This window comes from Ovis aries, chromosome 5 (assembly GCF_016772045.2).
Source record: "Ovis aries strain OAR_USU_Benz2616 breed Rambouillet chromosome 5, ARS-UI_Ramb_v3.0, whole genome shotgun sequence".
Taxonomy (NCBI): Eukaryota; Metazoa; Chordata; class Mammalia; order Artiodactyla; family Bovidae; genus Ovis; species Ovis aries.
The window spans coordinates 107,979,082-107,997,291 of record NC_056058.1 but is presented as its reverse complement, the minus strand read 5'-3'; the positions used below and the strand labels follow the sequence as shown (position 1 = coordinate 107,997,291).

The 18,210-nt window shown below is 43.2% G+C and overlaps 1 protein-coding gene across 2 annotated transcripts in view; it reads right to left on the bottom strand.

The window, feature by feature from the left end:
* Nucleotides 1–18,210, bottom strand: part of CAMK4 (calcium/calmodulin dependent protein kinase IV) — a 274,481-nt gene that overhangs the window by 119,921 nt on the left and 136,350 nt on the right. The window contains exons 3-4 of one of the 2 annotated variants that reach the window (XM_027970560.3): nucleotides 5,278–5,340; nucleotides 1,923–2,005 (exon numbers count right to left, since the gene is read on the bottom strand). The exons of the other annotated variant lie outside the window; for it this stretch is intronic. Coding sequence (XP_027826361.1) covers nucleotides 1,923–2,005; nucleotides 5,278–5,340 — 146 coding nt within the window. The remainder of the gene's footprint in view (nucleotides 1–1,922; nucleotides 2,006–5,277; nucleotides 5,341–18,210) is intronic. 2 annotated transcript variants of the gene reach the window in all.

Here is an 18,210-nt window from a genome sequence, read left to right as displayed (position 1 = left end):
CCACTTGACATCACATTCCAAGATGTCTGTCTCTAGATGAGTGATCACATCATCATGATTATTGGGTCCTAAAGATCTATTTTGTACAGTTCTTCTGTGTATTCTTGCCATCTCTTCTTAACATTTTCTGCTTCTGTTAGATCCAGACCATTTCTGTCCTTTGTCAAGCCCATCTTTGCATGAAATATTCCCTTGGTATCTCTAATTTTCTTGAAGAGATCTCTAGTCTTTCCCATTCTGTTGTTTTCCTCTATTTCTTTGCACTGATCACTAAAGAAGGCTTTCTTGTTTCTTCTTGCTATTCTCTCGAACTCTGCATTCAGATGCTTATATTTTTCCTTTTCTCCTTGGCTTTTCGCCTCTCTTCTTTCCACAGCTATTTGTAAGGCCTCCCCAGACAGCCATTTTGCTTTTTTGCATTTCTTTTCCATGGGGATGGTCTTGATCCCTGTCTCCTGTACAATGTCACGAACCTCATTCCAGAGTTCATCAGGCACTCTATCTATCAGATCTAGGCCCTTAAATCTATTTCTCACTTCCACTGTATAATCATAAGGGATTTGATTTAGGTCATACCTGAATGGTCTAGCAGTTTTTGCTACTTTCTTCAATTTAAGTCTGAATTTGGCAATAAGGAATTCATGATCTGAGCCACAGTCAGCTCCTGGTCTTCTTTTCGTTGACTGTATAGAGCTTCTCCATCTTTGGCTGCAAAGAATATAATCAATCTGATTTTGGTGTTGACCATCTGGTGATGTCCATGTGTAGAGTCTTCTCTTGTGTTGTTGGAAGAGGGTGTTTGCTATGACCAGTGCATTTTCTTGGCAAAACTCTATTAGTCTTTGCCCTGCTTCATTCTGCAATCCAAGGCCAAATTTGCCTGTTACTTCAGGTGTTTCTTGACTTCCTACTTTTGCATTCCAGTCCCCTATAATGAAAAGGACATCTTTTTTGGGTGTTAGTTCTTAAAGGTCTTGCAGGTCTTCATAGAACTGTTCAACGTCAGCTTCTTCAGTGTTACTGGTTGGGGCATAGACTTGGATTACTGTGATATTGAATGGTTTGCCTTGGAGATGAACAGAGATCATTCTGTCGTTTTGAGATTGCATCCAAGTACTGCATTTCGGACTCTTTTGTTGACCATGATGGCTACTCCATTTCTTCTGAGGGATTCCTGCCTGCAGTTGTAGATATAATGGTCATCTGAATTAAATTCACCCATTTCAGTCCATTTTAGTTTGCTGATTCCTAGAATGTCGACATTCAATCTTGCCATCTCCTGTTTGACCACTTCCAATTTGCCTTGATTCATGGACCTGACATTCCAGGTTCCTATGCAATTTTGCTCTTTACAGCATCAGACATTGCTTCTATCACCAGTCACATCCACAGCTGGGTATTATTTTTGCTTTGGCTTCATCCCTTCTTTCTTTCCGGAGTTATTTCTCCACTGATCTCTAGTAGCATATTGGGCACCTACTGACTTGGGGAGTTCCTCTTCAGTATCCTATCATTTTGCCTTTTCATACTGTTCACGGGGTTCTCAAGGCAAGAATACTGAAGTGGTTTGCCATTCCTTTCTCCAGTGGACCACATTCTGTCTATAATTTTCATGAAATACTTTCTCATAAAATATCCTCTTAAATCTTACTGTTGAGCTTAGATTTAGTATGACTTTAGAAATTGTTTTGCATGTAGAAAGTAGATGTTTGCAAAAGTAAACAGCACAGTGTTTTTTTTCATTCACTAAGCATCCCAAATTTTCATTTACCCACATCTTACCAAATATTTATCTTAGTAGAAGTTATTAACTGGTATAGCATGTCATTGTGAAGAATTTCAGGAGAAATTTCCCTTCAGTTATTTTTGTGATTGGATGGAAAACTGTACTGTAGTTAGTTACATTTCCAGGACCCACTCACCTGTCAAACAGCTCTCCTCCTGTGACGAGTTCTAAGACCAGACTGATTTCTGTAGGGGTTTCAAATATCTCTTTAAGTTTTATCTGGGAAAAGATATAAAAAAATCACAAATTTTTTATTTTCATCTTAGAGAATTGTTAAAACTATGGTTACAACATCTCCTTATTCTAGCAGCAGGCAGTCATTTGTCACTCTCTGGTTGTTTTTTATCAGTCATCTCATTTGTTCAGAGATCCTTATGAACTTTTATATTTTTCCTTTTGATAGCTAAAGATAGCTGCCCTAGAAGTGCTTCCTAAATTTTGCCAAATCATTCAAATATCTGAATTTCAACCGAATTAAAAAAAAAAAAAAACCAGACGCAAGCAAAACTTCCTAAACCTTGAAACCATCATGACTGGTAGAGATGCGAATGTTTCTTTCTCTCAGAACAGGACTTCAATTAGGGGTCTGAGATAGAATGGACCAGGTTAAATTCTATCAGCACAGAAAGGGAACCCCTTAACAGCTAAAGAGTTGCTGGTAGATAAAAGAATACTCAGAAAAGTAACAGAGATAGCGATTTGACTGATCATAACAGGGTTTTCATGATATTCAGATAATCCATCCAGTTTGGGATATTTTCCTTCTGAGAATCAAGTGACCAGGACTGACATATATATTTGAGGAAATTTTCATGTTGACTTCTCTTTGAAAGAAATAAGATATATAATGTAAAAGTGGTGACTGTATATGGAAAATTTTGTTAACTACTTACCCAAAACCCTTCTCTCCCTACTTGATTGCAAACAGAACTCTTATTTAGGGAAGCAAGGTACCTTGCCGGGAGCCAGCACGGGAGATTCCACTCATGGCAAAGGTCATGAGGAAGAGACCTGACGGGCAAAGGTGAGATCAGGCCTCAAGGGACCCCCCTGAACCCTCTTGAGCATCTACCCCAAAACCAGAATCTGTCTGTTTTACTATATCATGCCTCTCACCAACACCTCTGACATTAATGGGGGGCTATTCCCTACCACCTTTCTCTAAAGCTTGTGAAAAATGTCCTTTGATTTAACCACATTAGACCTTGAGTTAATAAATTCCTCCCATGCTATAGCCCACTTTACCTTTACCCTATAGGAATGCAACCTTATCTAGTGCTTTCAGAGGGTGGCGCCTGACTTTAGAAAAATCACCTTTGGAGAAAATGAGTTTTCTGGCTGACTAATCATTATCAGAAAGGGTCATAAGATGTTAGTAGGCCTCCTGGCCATAAGATGATGTAAATCACCTAAGACCTGTGTATACAGATAGGTATGCAAAGAGAAAGCCTGGTCTCGATAAGGGTCAGGGCTGTTGACCCTACATGACTTTGTATTTTCCATTATTCTCTATGTACAGCTTGAGGTATATAAGCTCCCTGGAAAAATAAAGTTTTGGGCCTCGCTTATTGAAGCTTGGTCTCCCATGTCTTTCTTTGTTTCCTTCTTTATCTTCTTTTCAGGCTGACTCCCTGGGGCATAGAGGCCCTCTGAGTTCACTTTCTTGCCCGGGCTTCTAAGACCCACATGAGAGGTAGCCCAAGGCGGGGCACCCTCCACTATTCAAGCGGACGCCTGTGGCCTACGTGAACAGAGCAAGTCTTTTGTCTGAGGCTTTATTGGCTTTCTGCGTAAACCAAGGAGTATCAGCCTCTTTCTCTCCTCTATTTTCCTAACTGCTATATTCCTTCTTTATCTCTTTCTATATCTCTAAACAAATTATTCATCTAGGTCGCTGACGCTGTCCCCCTGAGGATACCCTGGATCCAACCGGGGCTGGACCCTGGTAGTACCTAGTCTCAAATTATGGATTATGGTTAGTCTAAGCCATTTATGATAACCCAGGTCCTTAATTTTCCAGTCTTCATGCAGTTTAGGGTGATCGTGTGACCAGCTCTGGCCAGTAAAATCTGAAGAGAATTCTACAACTAGAAATTTTGGAAAAGCTTTTACACTTCTTATCAGACTCTGCTGTTAAACCTCTCTGCTCCCTTCTGTCTTGAACACAGACCTGGAGACTTATGAAGACTATATAGCAGCCATTTTAGGGCCACGAGGGAGAAACATAGAGGTGAAAGCTGCTCCCTGAAGATGGGAGAGTGGGAGCCCCCTAGTGGTACCGTGGCTAAGGGGCCCCCCTGAGAGCTCAGCTGGTAAAGAACCCGCCTACAATGCAGGAGACCTGGTTCGATTCCTGGATCGGGAAGAGACTCTGGAGAAGGGACAGGCTACCCACTCCAGTATTCTTGGGCTTCCTTGGGGGCTCAGATCTTAAGAATCCGCCTGCAGCGAGGAAGACCTGGGTTTGATCCCTGGGTTGGAAAGATCCCCTGGAGGAGCCTGGCAGGCTACAGTCCATGGGGTCGCAAAGAGTCAGACACGACTGAGTGACTAAGCACACACAGCGCAGTGGCTGAGACTCCATGCTTCCAATGCGGGGGGCGGGGGCAGTTTTCAATCCCAAGTTGGGATCAGGAAAAAGGATGAAAGATGGCAGAACCAATGGATGGGTCTTGGATGACATCACTGAGGAGCTGAAGTATCACTAACAACTGCCTACCTTCTGATTTCTCGTAAGAAAAATATTTGTTTAGACCAGCATATTCAAGTTTTCTGATATTTAAAACTGAATTGCTAACTAATAAACAACTTGTAAGCACTTTGCCTTGAGCTGAAGCATGCCGGTCATCCTCTGAGACACCACAAATTTCTCAGTGAAATGAGTAAAATATTTTAAGTAACTGGCTCACTTTATAAAAACAAGTTATGGCCTGGAAAATGATTTTGTTCTTTTCACTTCTTTGGCTCAAGGAAGCTTCCCCCAGCCCTTCTTTCCCTTGGTGCCTTTATCTGTACATAGCCTAGAGCAGAGCTTCGGAGAATGTTTTATTTTCCCCATTCAAGCGCATTATTTATTTTCATCTTTGCATTATTTCTGAAGCAAATACTGTTTCACAGGAGAAACTCAAATGACTTTGGAAAGCAAAGCATTTTCTTCATAGGCATTTTCAGCAATGGCGTATTAATAAGATAGGCACACAAAAGGAAAAAGCCTGTGTTTTATGAGTGAAAAAAAGCTCTCCAATTTCAGTTATCCTCTTATGCATGAAAATAACAATGTATATATTGCTGGTCTGCCCATTTTGAACCTCTTTCAAGGGGTATTATTCTTAAGATTTATTCAGTTAAAGAACTGAAAAACAAGATCAGATAAGGACAAGAATTACGCCAAGGTGGCTACTTACTGGTGGTGAAAGAAGGAGTTCTCATCATCAGAATGGACAGTAAAGAACAAAAATCTCATTTGAAATAGTAGGCTAAAAACCACTTACAATGTTTGGATGTGAGAGGCGAAGAAGAACTCCTATCTCAGTTCTTACGATTTTTTTGTCCACCTAAAAGGCAAAATGACAGAAAATGAAAGATACTCCCACCTTAGAAATGTCTTCATTGTAGCAGAGAATCAGAAACAGCAATAACCACCTGGATGAATCAGGTCAACGGCAGAGGTGGATGCCTAAGCTTTTTTCTTATGCTACCTTCTCCCCTTTGTGCCCAGCTGCATGTCTTTCCCCTCTGCTTCAGACATGAAGGGAACTCACTAATACAGGTCACAACTCGTCAGACCCTTTACACGGCTCCTCTGCTGTCAAAAGTCATCCCTATCACCACTCAGGCACAAGTGCTTCTCAACCTGTTCCTCCTCCTTCTCTTCCTTTCTTTTAAAAGCCTTGATTCAAACGCATTGGAGTTGACAGTCACTTCACTTGCTTGTTTTCCACAGAAGTGAGCGTATAACCCAGCCTGACCAGTCAGAAGACTCGCTCTCCAGCCAAAGTGACGGAGTCAGAGAATCAACAGATCAAGTCATCACAGTCAGGCCTCCCCCGACATTTTACTCAATCAACAAAGCATCCTCTTTTCCTCTGAAATTGGGAGAGAAAAAGAGGATGGAGTCTGCCACTACCACGGACTGTTACTGATGCCTTTTGGAGACTAATTCTCTGAAAACAGAGCCGATACTGCTAGAGAGGAAGAGTGAGTACCGCTGATAGTGTGACCCACTGAGTTCAGTTGCCCACAAGCAAGTCTGCCCTCTGAGCTCTCTTACTGTGTGAGCTACTGAGTATACTCTTCTACTGAAACTAGCTGGAGCTGCTTGATGCCACCAGGGATGTAAGCTGAAGGAAAGTAAAGGGGACTAAGGAAGCAGTGACTCCAGTTGATATGGAAGACTGGAGTACAGGTTTGGATAAAGCAGTTCCTCTGACCTATGTGTTTTCTGGGATGGAAGAGGGTATACAGCTGTCATCACATTCTCCAAATATCTCAGGCAGAGGAAAGTTTACAAAGCTGAGCCATTTGAAACAAAGAAAACGTGCTCCTTGGAACCAGGGGAGTCAAGGACCTCTCGTGAATGTATATGTAATGAATGCACGCCACATAGTAAGGGTTTAATACAGCTTTGTATGTGCTCAAGCTCCTATTAAACAATGCCAGGCATATAAAAAAAAACAGATAAAAATGATCTTTTTCAGAGGAAGATTATAATCTAATTTTGGGCATAAAACTCCTATATAAGATGTCATAAGAAGAAGAACATAAGCTGTAAACAAGTTTTGTTTTGAAAATTTCATTGTTCATTCACTTTCACGCATTGGAGAAGGAAATGGCAACCCACTCCAGTGTTCTTGCCTGGAGAATCCCAGGGATGGCAGACCCTGGTGGGCTGCCATCTGTGGGGTCACACAGAGTCGGACACGACTGAAGCGACTTAGCAGCAGCAGCAGCAGCCCTTACTGATTAAGCCTCTGCTCAGTGAGAGAAAGGGCAGTGAGAGAGGGTGGATGTTGAATTTCTTGAGCCTTATCTATGACTTATGATAATATATATAAGGTACACGATAAAAAAATAAAAAATAAATAAAAAATAAAAATTTCATTGTTCAGTGGAGAATTATTTTTCTGTGAGTCAAAATATTGCTACCCCTCAGTGGGCTAACTCTAAAAGGTTCTGAAGTTATTAGCCATTAAAAGTCACACTATTGTTAAAATAAAGTGAAGAAAGACTTGCTCGACTGTGCACAGGTGATGCTAGTGTGATGTGTGGGCTGCTGGTGGCCACTCAGTGACATCTGGGAGCCCGGCCCATGGCATGTAGACAGCATGGTTTGGGGGTGATGTGGTGTTAGAGGAAAATGTTATATGAGTTCTTTCACCTAGTGAAAAAAATCACATATTTCATGAAAATTTGCTGTTAAACAGAAGACATCCTGCTTGCACCAGATGGGAGATCTCTGACAGAGAGAGGGATTGCTGAAGCAGGCAGACACCAACAGATTTCCTCAGAAGAGCTCTTGGCTCACACTCCATTTCAGCTCTGCAGATGCTATTGAGGAAAATCTCCATATACATGATAATTTTTTAATTATTTAAAAAATTTAATATTTTTTCTGGCTTTGCTAAGGCATAATTGATATACAAAAACCCACACATAATCAATGTATACAATGTGGTGAGTCTGGACACAGGTTCCCATCACCATAATCAAGATAATAAATATATTCATCACCTCCGAAAGTTTCCCATGTCCCTTTGTTGTGTGTGTGTGTGTGTGTGGAGCGGGATGGCGGTGTGTGTGTGGGGGGTGGTTAAGAACACTCAATGTGAAATCTACCCTCTTGACAAATTTTTAAGTGAACAGTACCTTACTGTTAACTATAGGCAATGTGTTGTAGAGTAGCTCTCTGGACTTTACTGACCTTGTATAACTTGATACCCACTGAGCAACAACTCTCCACCCCCTCCTCACCCATCCCTTAGGAAACACAAGCCTGCTGCTGCTACTGCTGCTAAGTTGCTTCAGTCGTGTCCAACTCTGTGCAACTCCAGAGATGGCAGCCCACCAGGCTCCCTCGTCCCTGGGATTCTCCAGGCAAGAACACTGGAGTGGGTTGCCATTTCCTTCTCCAGTGCAGGAAAGTGAAAAGTGAAAGTGAATTAGCTTAGTCAGGTCCGACTCTTCACGACCCCATGGGCTAGCCCACCAGGCTCCTCTGTCCATGGGATTTCCCAGGCAAGAGTACTGGAGTGGGTTGCCATTGCTCTGCTTCTATGAGTCTGACTATTTTAGATGTCTCATACAAGAAGAATTCATCCAGTGAATATGGATTTTTTTTTAATCACAATCTTCTCCATAGGACAACTTGAATTTCCTCACTAATACAAATATTTTTTTTCATAACTGTGTGATGTTTAAGAAAGTTTCAGAACATGAGTGTCTCTAAATTAAGATTTGTTAACAATCGAACCTATTTTTCTTATTACACATTTACTGTTACATAATACAAGGTTTTCTTCCTTGTTTTCATAATTTTTGATCCATTTAAAATAAGCATCAGAGATATCCTTTAACTTTTTTCACATGATATAGTAAAATCTTTTAATACCAATATGAATTTTAAGCAAATCTATTTATTTTAATTGGGGGCTAATTATTTTACAATACTGTGGTGGTTTTATCATATTATATCAACACATTAAATATTGGGATGCCTTCAAAAATTAGTTCTTTGAAAACTATCTAAACTCTGGAAATATTCATAACAGATTAGATTATTTGAAATAACACTCTTCTAAGTAGTTGTTTGTTTTTAATTCAGAATTAATTTTCTTTAAAGTTAATTTTGCAAAGGGTAATTATTTTCCCACTATACTTAAGACTAGTAGCTCTCAAATTCTGATTGGAGGACCCTTCTGGGTTCCTAAGACTCTTCACGGCATATGAAAGACTTGCCCTGTTCCAACTACACATCTGGGTGAGACTAGATTTTTTTCCCATACTTGAAACAAATGCATGCAGAAGCAGTTGAGAATTAAACTGTCTTCTACTGAGCCAGATAATAAAGAGTTTTACAAAATAATGCCACTCCTCTAAGTATTTTTCTCTTTTGGAAAATAAACTTATTTTTCATTGTAAATATTATTTATGTTAAAATATACTAAAACTGGATTTATTACTATTATAGCTTTAGTTAGTTAATACTTAAAATTCTTTAATCTCTTATTATAGAGATTCTTCAGTCTCTAATACAGTAAATGTGTATGTGTATGCTCAGTTGCTTAGTCGTTTCTCACTCTTTTGTCACCCCATGGACTGTAGCCCACCAGCCTCCTCCATCCATGGGATTTTCCAGGCAAGAATACTGGAGTGGGTTGTCATTTCCTCCTCCAGGGGATCAAACCCACATCTCCTGAGTCTCCTGCACTGCAGGTGGATTCTTTACCATTGTGTCAGTGAATGCGTATAGCTATTTGGGATACTCAGTGAGTTAGAGAGTAGAAAGGGCTTCTACAGCCCACAAGTTTGAGACCCACTACTCGAGAAACCTTAAAATTAGACATCTGAAAGCAAAAACTAGAAAAAAAAAACCCAAAACTGTAGAAATAATTGAAATGAAAGAAGAATGTGAACACCGTCTCCTCCCTGCTCCTCTGAATGCTGCAGCCCAGACTGAATGCAGGTCATGACTCAAGTGGAGGCCAGGAAGAATCTTAGAAAGAGGAAGCTGGAGAAAGCCAGGGTGTGCAAAGCCATCAATCCACAGAGAGCAAACTGAGTGACAGACCTGGACTAAAGCCAAGCTAACAACAACTGAGGAATCCAGCAGGAATGAAGCTGAAGTTCAGTTCAGTCCAGTCGCTCAGTAGTGTCCGACTCTTTGAGACCCCATGAATCGCAGCACGCCAGGCCTCCCTGTCCATCACCATCTTCTGGAGTTCACTCAGACTAACGTCCATCGAGTCAGTGATGCCATCCAGCCATCTCATCCTCAGTCGTCCCCTACTCCTCCTGCCCCCAATCCCTCCCAGCATCAGAGTCTTTTCCAATGAGTCAACTCTTCGCACGAGGTGGCCAAAGTACTGGAACTTCAGCTTTAGCATCATTCCTTCCAAAGAAATCCCAGGGCTGATCTCCTTCAGAATGGACTGCTTGGATCTCCTTGCAGTCCAAGGGACTCTCAAGAGTCTTCTCCAACACCACAGTCCAAAGGAACAATTTTTCGGTGCTCAGCCTTCTTCACAGTCCAACTCTCACATCCATACATGACCACTGGAAAAACCACAGCCTTGACTACATGGACCTTTGTTGGCAAAGTAGTCTCTGCTTTTGAATATACTATCTAGGTTGGTCATAACTTTTCTTCCAAGGAGTAAGCATCTTTTAATTTGATGGCTGCAGTCACCATCTGCAGTGATTTTGGAGCCCCCAAAAATAAACACTGACACTGTTTCCACTGTTTCCCCATCTATTTCCCATGAAGTGATGGGACCAGATGCCATGATCTTCATTTTCTGAATGTTGAGCTTTAAGCCAACTTTTTCACTCTCCTCTTTCACTTTCATCAAGAGGCTTTTAGTTCCTCTTCACTTTCTGCCATCAGGGTGGTGTCATCTGCATATCTGAGGTTATTGATATTTCTCCCGGCAATCTTGATTCCAGCTTGTGTTTCTTTCAGTCCAGCATTTCTCATGATGTACTCTGCATAGAAGTTAAATAAGCAGGGTGACAATATACAGCCTTGACGTACTCCTTTTCCTATTTGGAAGCAGTCTGTTGTTCCATGTCCAGTTCTAACTGTTGCTGCCTGACCTGCATCTCAAGAGGCAGGTCAGGTGGTCTGTATTCCCATCTCTTGAAGAATTTTCCAGTTTATTGTGATCCACACACTAAACACAGGTGGCTGCAAATGGCGCACATGGCAGGGCCGAAAGGAGCTGCCCCATGTCCGAGGTCAGGGGCGGAAGCTGGCAGGACCCCATGCCTGAGGGGCAGTGGCCAGGAGTTACCCCACGTCTGAGGTCAGGGGCAGTGGCCAAGAGTGCCAGGCTGCGACGGCGCAGGAATGGCCGAGAGGAGCTACCCCGCGTCCGAGGTCAGAGGCGGCGGCCGATAGGAGCTACCCCGCTCCCAAGGCCATGGGCGGCGGCCGGGAGGAGCAACCCCACATCCAAGGAGCAGTGGCTGCATGGGCGCAGGAGGGCCGAGAGGAGCTACTCCACTTTCAAGATCAGGAGGGGCAACGGTGAGGAGATACCCCTGGTCCAAGGTAAGAGAAACCCAAGTAAGACAGTAGGTGTTGCAAGAGGGCATCAGAGGGTAGACACACTGAAACCATACTCAGAGAAAACTAGTCAATCTAATCACACTAGGACCACAGCCTTGTCTAACTCAATGAAACTAAGCCATGCCCGTGGGGCAACCCAAGATGGGTGGGTCATGGTGAAGAGGTCTGACAGAATGAGGTCCACTGGAGAAGGGAATGGCAAACCACTTCAGTATTCTTGCCTTGAGAACCCCATGAACAGTATGAAAAGGCAAAATGATAGGATACTGAAAGAGGTACTCCCCAGGTCAGTAGGTACCCAATATGCTACTGGAGATCAGTGGAGAAATAACTCCAAAAAGAATGAAGGGAGCCAAAGCAAAAACAGTACCCAGCTGTGGATGTGACTGGTGACAGAAGCAATGTCCGATGCTGTAAAGAGCAATATTGCATAGGAACCTGGAATGTCAGGTCCATGAATCAAGGCAAATTGGAAGTGGTCAAACAACAGATGGCAAGAGTGAACGTCGACATTCTAGGAATCAGCAAACTAAAATGGACTGGAATGGGTAACTTTAATTCAGATGACCATTATATCTACGACCGTGGGCAGGAATCCCTCAGAAGAAATGGAGTAGCCATCATGGTCAACAAAAGAGTCCGAAATGCAGTACTTGGATGCAATCTCAAAAACGACAGAATGATCTCTGTTCATTTCCAAGGACAACTATTCAATATCACAGTAATCCAAGTCTATGCCCCAACCAGTAATGCTGAAGAAGCTGAAGTTTAATGGTTCTATGAAGGCCTACAAGACCTTTTAGAATAACATCCCCCAAAATATGTCCTTTTCATTTCATTATAGGGGACTGGAATGCAAAAGTAGGAAGTCAAGAAACACCTGGAGTGACAGGCAAATTTGGCCTTGGAATACGGAATGAAGCAGGGCAAAGACTAATAGAGTTTTGCCAAGAAAATGCACTGGTCATAGCAAACACCCTCTTCCAACAACACAAGAGAAGACTCTACACATGGACATCACCAGATGGTCAACACCGAAATCAGACTGATTATATTCTTTGCAGCCAAAGATGGAGAAGCTCTATACAGTCAACAAAAACAAGACCAGGAGCTGACTGTGGCTCAGATCATGAATTCCTTATTGCCAAATTCAGACTTAAATTGAAGAAAGTAGCAAAAACTGCTAGACCATTCAGGTATGACCTAAATCAAATCCCTTATGATTATACAGTGGAAGTGAGAAATAGATTTAAGGGCCTAGATCTGATAGATGGAGCGCTTGATGAACTATGGACGGAGGTTTGTGACATTGTACAGGAAACAGGGATCAAGACTATCCCCATGGAAAAGAAATGCAAAAAAAGCAAAATGGCTGTCTGGGGAGGCCTTAGAAATCGCTGTGAAAAGAAGAGAAGCAAAAAGCCAAGGAGAAAAGGAAACATATAAGCATCTGAATGCAGAGTTCCAAAAAATAGCAAAAAGAGATAAGGAAGCCTTCCTCAGTGATCAATGCAAAGAAATAGAGGAAAACAACAGAATGGGAAAGACTAGAGATCTCTTCAAGAAAATTAGAGATACCAAGGGAATATTTCATGCAAAGATGGGCTCGATAAAGGACAGAAATGGTATGGACCTAACAGAAGCAGAAGATATTAAGAAGTGGCAAGAATATACAGAAGAACTGTACAAAAAAGATCTTCAAGACCAAGATAATCACGATGGTGTGATCACTCACCTAGAGCCAGACATCCTGGAATGTGAAGTTAAGTGGGCCTTAGAAAGCATCACTACGAACAAAGCTAGTGGAGGTGATGGAATTCCAGTGGAGCTACTTCAAATCCTCAAAGATGATGCTGTGAAAGTGCTGCACTCAATACGCCAGCAAATTGGGAAAACTCAGCAGGGGCCACTGTACTGGAAAAGGTCAGTTTTCATTCCAATCCCAAAGAAAGGCAATGCCAAAGAATGCTCAAACTTCTGCACCATTGCACTCATCTCACACGTTAGTAATGTAATGCTCAAAATTCTCCAAGTCAGGCTTCAGCAATACGTGAACTGTGAACTTCCCGATGTTCAAGCTGGTTTTAGAAAAGGCAGAGGAACCAGAGATCAAATTGCCAACATCTGTTGGATCATCAAAAAAGCAAGAGAGTTCCAGAAAAACATCTATTTCTGCTTTATTGACTATGCCAAAGCCTTTCACTGTGTGGATCACAATAAACTGTGGAAATGAAGCTGAAAGGGAGAGGCAAACGAGAGGATACAGACAAACGGCTGAGAAGCCAAGGACAAAGCAATCTGAGGTCAGAACATCTTTCCCACAGAGATTAGCTGAGAGTCACTTGTCACCTTTTCAGAACCAAGTCTAGAGGCCCCTAGGCAGGCAAACCGTGGGGGTGGTTCCCCCAAAGGTGCTGCAGCTTGGTGGTCACACGGAGGGCATCCTGACAGCCGTTTCACCTGACAACTCCCTAGTGTTTCTCCTGTTCCAGAAGATATTGCTGCCTTCCCATTTCTGACTTCCCTTCCAAACACCTGGGCAGGGCCTTCCCTGGTGCCAGCACAGGGGGTACGGCTCACCCCCTGCTCCACAAAGCCCCAACCACTGAGCCCACCTGCCCAGAGCCCGAGGTCTGCAACCAGAAAGGACCCCGCGATGAGTGACCTGCATGCCACAGCGAGAGGGCAGTGTCCGCTTGCACCAGAGACAGCCTGTGCATAGCAGTGCGGACGCAGTGTGGTCAGGAATAGGAAGAGGGCAGGTTAGGAGAGGGTCTGAGTGCTGGCACCACCATTCAGAGTCAGTGCTCTGTTTCCAAGAACATAACTGTCAAGCAAGCCACAAAAGTGGCCAGCTACCTGAACAGTCAGTACTGCCACTTGGAATTAGCTTCAAGAGCTACTATAATTTGCATCTTTCAGAAGCATCCACAGATGGCTTTAACAAATCAACAACAACACTGTTATCCAGGAGTTTTGTCCAATCATGGTTCACTCTTGAGTTTTTAATCTGAAAACCCATAAAACGTACCTTCACTATGTACAAAATAACTTGGAAAATGATAGTTTTTAATTGCTAACAATTTTCAATTATAAAAATACACATTACACATATACACAAAAATTAAATACACAAGAAAATTCTAACTTTAGCTTCCCAGAGAACAAACATAAGGTGAGGATTAACAGTCAGGTTTTTTTTTTTGGAATGTGCACCCCCAAAGCAGTGAGAGTGAGGAAAAAGGGCAGTGCAGCGAGGTAAGAGATGACACAGCGCAGTCAGCCACCGCTGCACTGAGCTGCAAGGACGTGCAGGTCACGGGGCGGCTGCACCCAGCTGCCTGCCCCTCAAAGTCCTTCCCCAGAGGAGTGATTGCCTACTTTGAAGTTCAGGGGACAGTAGGGAGAGAGGAACTTCCTCCTGTTTCCCACTGGCCAGTTTTGGCCCCAAGGTGTTAATTCTGTATACCTCTGGGTTCCATCTGTAGTGTTGGGTAGGCGCTTGTGATGCTGTATTGCTCTTCATCAGGTATCATATCTCATTCAGATTTAGAAGTGGCTGGAGGAGTCAGAAAGTTGAAGTGTCTGTCTGGGCGGGCCTCCGTGCAGGCAGCTGGCGGGCAGTCCAGCCCTCCCTGGTCTGAAGACAGTTCGGCGCAAGGGATCTGGAGGCCCACGGACATTCGGCCCAGTCATGGTGAATCCTGAGTGTTAATCCATCACAGGAAAATCAGATGGACTGTGGTGGGGCCAGAGCTGCTTGCCTAATTTACTGTATTTTACTGCCCATCAGAAAGAGCTTTTCTTCCATTTATATTCTTTGTGCCATGTGACAATGTGACACTGATAATCTTAGATGGCTTGGGCACATGCAAAGCCTAGTTTTAGCTTCCCCATGCGATGACAGCAAAGAGCTGAACATGACTGAACGACTGAACTGAACTATCTGAACTGCCTTAAACAGTCAAAGAAATATATCTTTCCATCATCATAAAATCATTTGTACAGTTTTAAAACTCCATGGAAATCAAGATTCCTCAGTATTGGAAGAAATCCCAACTCTGCTTTCTGCTTCCATGGAGGGAGACAGAAAAATGAGTATGAGGCACAGTTCCAGAGTAACATCAGAGGAGAAGGCTCCACCGTCAGAACAGCTGATCAAACATGGGCCCTTCAGTAAGACACGCGCAAATATACTCCTGTGCTGGGATTTGGAAGGCTAAGGGAAAACAGAAGGAAGAACAGAAAAATATGTGAAGAAGAAAGTACTGGGGAATTAAAGAGGAAGAAAAAGGAAAGCCAGTTTCTGCATGCAAGCACAATGGATAGACACAGGCAGTGAAGTAGCTGGGAAAGGAGAGTAGCTGCACCCCAGACCTCTCTGGCCTTGACCCTCCCATCCCAGACGGGGTCGAGATCCAGACTCCGGAACTCCCAATACTCTGGACAAGTTGGCTCCTGCTCTGCTTCTTCTAGGAGTCAGTCAAGTAAAGCAGCATCTCCACATAAAATGCTGTCTCATCTCATCTTCTTTGCAGGGATGGAGATGGTAAGTCTTATTTTGTCTCTGTTATTTATTTGACTTTTTAGGCTCATTTTTGGTTTCAACAATGACCAGAGAACATGATGTGAAGTACAGAACTGTGCTCTTCAGATTCTTTGTGAAAAGAAGCAAAATACAAATTATCAATGGGAAATAAGCATAAAAATATCTTTAACTTTTCCCAACTCTTTTCTGCACAGTTTCTGCTTAATTTAGCATCCTGTTTTCAGACATATCAACAAGTATCTGTTGGCACTAACATGCCTGGTAAAACGACTTGACAACAGGAGCTTTGTTAAATTCAAGAATGACAGTTTTAGCCTACAAGGATTTGAAGGCCGAGGTCTGCTACTTGAACAAGCATAGACCAAACCCGAGACACATAAAGCATTGAGGTTTTCCTACATGAAGCTATTCTCTCCAGTAACTGCCAAACTTTGCCCGAGTCTGATTATTCCTTTATCTTCTTCATCGGACAGAAACCTGGGCATCTCACAACTACCTTAGTGTAAAGGGTGACTGCCTGTTTTTCTGCCTGAGAAACGGGAAGAATGATATTGCCGTTTACTGAGACGGTGAAGACTGGGGAGAATCAGGTTAGAAAGCTGCAAATAACAGTGTGGCTCTGCCCACTGTGCTGGACTCACCTGCTACTCACCGCCTTGGACCGTCGCTGGTGCGTATACGTGCTCAGCGGCTTAGTCGTGTGGACTCTTTGAGACCCTCTGGACTACAGCCCACCAGACTCCTCTGTCCATGGAATTCTCCAGCCAAGAATACTGGAGTAGGTTGCCATTTCCTACCCCAGGGAATCTTCCTAGCCCAGGGATCAAACCCATGTCTCCTGCATCTCCTGCACTGGCAGGGGGATTCTTTACCACTGAGCCGTCTACTGTAGCTCACTGATCATCAAATTGATCTTTGAAAAATCAAAGATTGTCTCCACTTCTGAGCCTTTCCACTTTGTACTTGATAGTCTTTTGTCTTGAATGTTCTTCTCCAAGATATTTCAGCATGACTTTGGACTCAGAGGAGACTGGAAGGGGCAGCGGTGCAGAGGAGGTGAGGGCTCAGCGGCGGGGGCTCAGTGGTGGGGGCCGTGAGGAGCCACAGACATGGCGGGGCTGGGCAGAAAGAAGACGTAAGTGGCAGAGGAGCCAATCTCCTATTTCACACTTAACAAGACTAGTCTAATGCCAGTCTGGCTCTAGTCAGCATGAGAAGACAAAAAGCTCAAATAAGCTTGGTTTTAAGAACTGTGAAACAATGTATTTTGGTAGTTCTGTGATGGCTGCCTCCTACTCTGCATTCTCTGAAACATTTGGGAGAACGAAATGGAGGAAAGGGAAGCTTTCCAACGGAGGAGGATCCCGAGAATTGGAACTGAATTTAGGCTAGAGAAAAATGCCCCTCAGGAGCTCAGCCCAGAAAAAAAGACACGCGTCTTTCAGAACCTGAAACCTCTGTACATGAGGTAGGTTCAGAAGAGAGCAGCTCTTCCAAGGGAGGCTACCTCTTCTCCTTCATTCTTAAAGTCTAAAATATGAGCCTTCCTGCTTGCAGATGCTAGAAACCCTTTCACAGGGAACAGGCTTTTACTTTACAGTGAATGAAGCAGGCTTAAAATATTCCTGGGAGACGTAACAAGCCGAACAAAGCTTATACAGAAGATTTGACTGACGCCAGACTTTCTTTAGAAACAGATTTAACGGGGGGAGAGAAAAACGGGAAAAGAACATGATATATAAAGTGGAAAGGACTTTACATACCTCTTTCTGGAGAAGGGGTACTCACTCCAGTATTCTGGCCTAGAGAATTCCAAGGACTGTATAATCCATGGGGTCGCAAAGAGTCGAACACAACTGAGCGCCTTTCACTTTCACTTTTACTTTTCTCCTATTTCATCTCTGTGTGTCTCCCTGGCATTAAGAATACGTAGGGGTCACCCTCATTTAATATGTCTTATCTTTAAAAACATCTCATTCCCCAATCCCTCACCTCTCTTCCTGCCTTCAAAGTGTAGCTCTGCTCCCCTTAGGAGAAAACCTCTCCAGAGCTGTCTGTATTCTTTCTCCACTTCCACCTCCCTTTCCTCATAGATTTGTCAGTGAAATTCAATCTGGCTTCATCTGCCTTTATAGGAGAGACCAGTGGTCTCCTTGAAGGAGGCTAACTACTGTTCTGATCTTATCTTACTCTGTCAGCAGCATTTGATATATGATTTGATCACTCCCTTCTTCACATGAAATTGATTACACCTTGTCACCATTCTGGTCTGACTCTTCTTCTACTTTAAAGGCTACACAAGTATTACACTACCTAGGAGCCCTGCTCTGATTTTTAGCCTCTGTGATGCTCACTCCCTCTGCGTACAGCAGCCAGTGATTTCTTTAAAATGTAAATCAGGTCGTGTCACTCTCCAGCTTAAATGCTGGCGCCCCACAGACAGAATAACACCTTACAGCTCCGGTGGGGGCCTCACCCTTGTGGGCGGATGTTGTTTTCCTCCTACACTGGCCACTCGACCTCCAGAACAGGCTCCAGGCCTCCTCCCCTTGACCCTCTCACTTCACTCAGAAAGCAACGGAGAGGCTT